The sequence below is a fragment of the Atta colombica genome, unplaced genomic scaffold (genome assembly GCF_001594045.1).
Source record: "Atta colombica isolate Treedump-2 unplaced genomic scaffold, Acol1.0 scaffold38, whole genome shotgun sequence".
In the NCBI taxonomy this organism is placed as follows: Eukaryota; Metazoa; Arthropoda; class Insecta; order Hymenoptera; family Formicidae; genus Atta; species Atta colombica.
In genome coordinates this window covers 2,666,098-2,671,040 of record NW_017259490.1, presented here as the reverse complement: position 1 = coordinate 2,671,040, position 4,943 = coordinate 2,666,098, and the positions used below count along the sequence as shown (strand labels likewise).

Sequence of the window (4,943 nt, the reverse complement as noted above, 5' to 3'; positions counted from 1 at the left end):
GAGAGAGAGAGAGAGAGAGAGAGAGAGAGAGAGAGAGAGAGAGAGAGAGAGAGAGAGAGAATTGTTATCTACCTTGACATATATTGCTTCTGGCAGGAAAATAGTATTCTTTAACAATGGTATAACTCGGAATAGTAATGGATACCATGCTACATAATCGACTTCTTGCTGTAGATATTTTATAAGATTAATGAATACAAATCCACTTATTCTTCCATCCACAAAATCAAAAAGATCATCGATAATTTGAACACGATTAAGAACATGTATATTCGTGAAATCCACAGAATTTAAGTAATTTGAAATTTTTTCCCAATTCTTGATATCGTAATTTACACGATAGTATCCTATTGCATTATTCATTTTATATATATATATATATGTATATATATATATATATATATATTAGATCCTTTTAATTAAATTCATTGAGATATATTTTCAAATATTTATAATTGTCTTTTCTTAATGTAACAAATATACAAACACACACACACACACACACACGCACGCACACACGCACGCACGCACATACGTATACTCATTAATATTTGGCTAAAGTTTCGGAGAACATAATCATATAAATTTCTTTTAAGCTTTTATAGATAAAAAAATAAATATAAAGTTGAACGATTTAGAACTTTACAGAATGATGTAAAACTTGACAATAGAATAGATCAAGCATTAATTAATTGAGCCATATTTACCAGTTTGTTGTACATTAACAATAATCCAATCATATGGATCAATTTTAAAGGTTATATTTTGATTTGGTTGTAACCAATATCTGGGCACAGTACTGGAGAAATTCGGATTGGACTGCGTGGCAAATGTTATGGGTATCCACCATTTGTTATTAGTTTCCTCCCAGCAAACACATTTTTGAGATATTGTTATTTCGCCAGTTGTGTAATTTTTCATCACGTTCACCTCGGGATAACTCTTTTGATTCATCCATGTATCCATTACTTCCTTTATTCTATAATGTTCGTGTGGGACATCAGATTCGTCTAAAGCAGTTTGCATGGCGTTCCACAAATCATCCGGAGTGGTTGATCCATATTCACTAAATAAAAAACAATTGTTAACATCATTTGTCAGGAAATGTTTAAATTTACCATTGACGAATCTACGTGAATATTGATGTACAATTTAATATATAAACATTATGCATGCAAAAATTTAGAATATATAATTCAAAATTAATTTAAATTAAATTATAATTATTAAAAAGTGTGAATGGTCTATAATTGAATAATAATGCGATATCTCAAGTATGTTTAATTTTATGTTTCTGATGAAATGGTATACTTTCATCACGAATACAAAAAGTATTATTACATTTATGATACTTAGTACTATGATATATAATAAATATTTGTTATACATACTTACTGCGTGGCTAAATATATGATAATACCTTTTCGAAATACCTCGTCAGTAATAGTATTTTGTAACATGCGGAATATAATTGACGCTACAATAATGCATCAAATATTAATGATACAGTTAAAGCACATATAAAATTAAGATATATACAATGTAATATACTTATGCAGTTATACAGGATGTTCCAAAATTTGCGCCAGCGAAGTAAAAGACGTGATACTTTGTGCTAAAACAAACTTCGGGCGTGAATTTTGCAACATCTTGTATATTGTGCAAAAGAAGAATTTATTTATTTTAGTTTTCTATTTTATCTTTTTCTTTGTACTGTATATTAAGAAATCTATAATAAATAATAGTTTAATTATATTTACATAATCTTACCTTTATGATAAACTACAAAAGAAAGCAGATCCAGTCTTTCAAAGGTATTATTAAGTTCCAATGTGATAGGATCCAATACGCCTTTATCTATCATCAAACTGTAGTGTAATTTGTCAACCACAAAAAGATCTATTGTTCGCCAATCATCGAAAATCTGAAGAAAAAAATGATATGTGGTGTGACTGAATATTAAAAAATTCCAAATTAGAAATAAAAAACCAGTTTGTTTGTCACTTCTAATTTTAAAACTTCGCAATTTCATCTTTTATGATGCCTAATTCAATTAGTTTTTCGTGTTGAATTCTTCAAGAAGAATCATATCTAGTTTAATTACTATTAAATATATTGAAGATTATTTAAAATTGTTCAATATTAAAATATAATTCTAAATTAAAGCACTCTATCTTTTTTATTTAATTTTATATTATATATCTTAATACATTTGATGAAAACGCCTTATTTAATACTAGTATTAAAATGTAATTCAGCATTTTTTCCAATAATAAGCAACTTTGCATTATATAATAATATTAATTAACCTTGTCAATGATGTACGTATGGAAGAATGAAGCAAGTCCCTCTTTTAACCAACGATAAGACCACCAAGACGGTGTGACCAAATTACCAAACCATTGATGTGCAATTTCATGTGTTACTATCGTTGCTAATTCTGCTTTCCTATATGTTGGATATTTGTTAGCATTGTAGATAACTGATGATTCACTGAAAAACAATGTAATATAAAATGTTTCTGTTGTGAATATGCAATCTAATGTAATGTGTTCTTGAGCAATTATATTATTTGCGAATAATTCAGTGTGAATTTTTTTTACATATATAATTTTTTAAATGTACAATAAGAATATTTTCTTATGTACATAAGTATGAAAAAGGGAGGAACTACCTCTAGTAGCCTTGACAAATGAAATTATTAAGATCGTGATTCCCTGAACAATATTCAAAATGTTTTAGCTGTCAATTGAATACCTTTCATTATCCTAATGTTTTAAATCTCATTTTTTAAATCTTATATATGTAACTCAGAAAATATTTAGTAAGTAATAATTTTTTTATATATATTGTTTTGAAAAACTCTCAAAGTAAGTTATAAGAGTAATAAAAAATGGTAGATTCTATATAAGAAAATATTGATCACATTGACTTGGTTCTTTCAATGCTCAATTTCTTTACTTTCAGATAAGTTGCGGATAATCTTATTCAGGAAATATCTCCATTGTAATCTGGGAGATATTCTTGGATAAAGTTATCTAGAGGTGAACAAATTGAACATAAATCTATATTTTCATCATCTGTTCCCTTAATATGCTAAAACTTTTATTTTTCTAAAGCCGTTTCCGAGATCTAGGGATTGGGTCACACTTTAGCAATATTCTATATACGTAATTGGATTGAAAAAAAGGAGGAATCCATAATATATATATATATATATATATGTATATTAAACACATTAACTATTTTAGATAATTTAAACATGAAAATATGCATTTTTTTATATCTGTGAAATACGCACTCGTTCTAAATTACTAAATTTTGAATATTAAGAATAATATTTGTTAACTTTAATAGTTTAATTAATTTATTTTTAATTAAGTACATTACTTGTAAGTGATGAGTCCCCAATGTTCCATGCCGTCAACCGGAAAATTTGGTATGATGAAGTGATCCATTTTCGGTACTTTTTCGGAATTATTGGTGTATTGGATCAAGAATGGCGTGACCATTTCAGTGATATTAAACACAAATGTTATTTGTGATATCAAAGATGATCTGTACCACACATTGATGGTTTCTTTCTCGTTGGAAAGATGGTGAAAATCAATCATGGGCATTACGATAATCTCTACAAGATAAGTGGACATTATTGGAGAAATGTTGAAGTACGTACACGTCATATTATTTTCAAAAAATTCCCTTTGTACTAGAGGCATATTTGACAATGCCAGATATTTCACATGATGCGTTACAGAAATATTAAAGATGGCTTTTAACGCGGGTTCGTCCCAACAGGGAAATATTCGTCTAGCTCCTTTCGGTTCCAAATACGTTGCAACCATTCTACAATTTAATAAAATATTTTAAGTAACGACAAATTTTCCACTTATATTGGATGATATGAAAATTTTAAGAACACTCATTATTTATATTGTTATATAATAATAATTTTTTTATAAAGAAAAATTGATACGTAATATTTTTTATTTTGAATTAAAGCTACTAAATATTACATTATACATATATATAATATATATATTCTAATATTAATTATTACTTAATATATACATTATAATTAAATTTACATACTGAAAAACGTTTTTAAGTATAATTGCAAAAATAGCAACATGTTATCGAGTTTTTTTAATATTTTACAATAGTTTATACTTTTTAATATTTTAACATTTCACACTTACGTATTATTTTTTCCTTTATTTGTATACGGAAATATCATAAAACCACTTTCGAAAAAACTATTCTCTTGTATAAAGCCAATAAATTTCATGTTAAGAATGTAAAAGCCGGGTGACAATGCATTTTTGAAATTAAGTGTCAAGATATCCGTTTCATTATCATGGGAATGTTTTATTGGTTTATAAACTGTACCATTATCATTAATCAACGTTGTCGCCGTTTCATTTAATTCTAACTCTTTTGAATGTAAGCTTATATTATTTAACGATGCATAACGAATCTCAATTTTAATATTGGATTCACCGTGAAAAGTAAAGATGTCTTCTTCAAGATTTAGTATCAGAGAAATGTTATAGAACAATGGTACTGTATTATTGGGTAAACGGTAAATAATTTCTAAATCATTATTGGCACATAAAACGCTGTTTGTAATCAATATTATATGTAGACTGAGATTTAATAATAATTTTATAAATCCCATGTTGATGTTTGTTTTAAATGCCTTTAACTTAGAAACTTAACATAAAAGTATTTTTCCTATTGCAATTTTTAATGAGACCTGCAAGAAATGTAATAATTTTAGCAAATTGACTGAAACGTTTTCTATACATAAATCATATGGGATTCTTTAATAGATTTTTTTATTTTGGCATTCTTTGAATACTTTTTATAACGATATTTTTATTTTTTTAAAAGATAAATATTTATCGAATTATTATTCTTTTTAACTACTTACTTTATGTATT

At 26.7% G+C, this 4,943-nt stretch overlaps 1 protein-coding gene across 1 annotated transcript in view; it reads right to left on the bottom strand.

Annotated features, from left to right (window-relative positions):
• Nucleotides 1–4,943, bottom strand: part of LOC108690843 (aminopeptidase N-like) — an 11,152-nt gene that overhangs the window by 3,617 nt on the left and 2,592 nt on the right. The window contains 6 exon segments of the mRNA XM_018198354.1: nt 708–1,066; nt 1,396–1,477; nt 1,771–1,924; nt 2,310–2,493; nt 3,391–3,846; nt 4,200–4,619. Coding sequence (XP_018053843.1) covers nt 708–1,066; nt 1,396–1,477; nt 1,771–1,924; nt 2,310–2,493; nt 3,391–3,846; nt 4,200–4,619 — 1,655 coding nt within the window.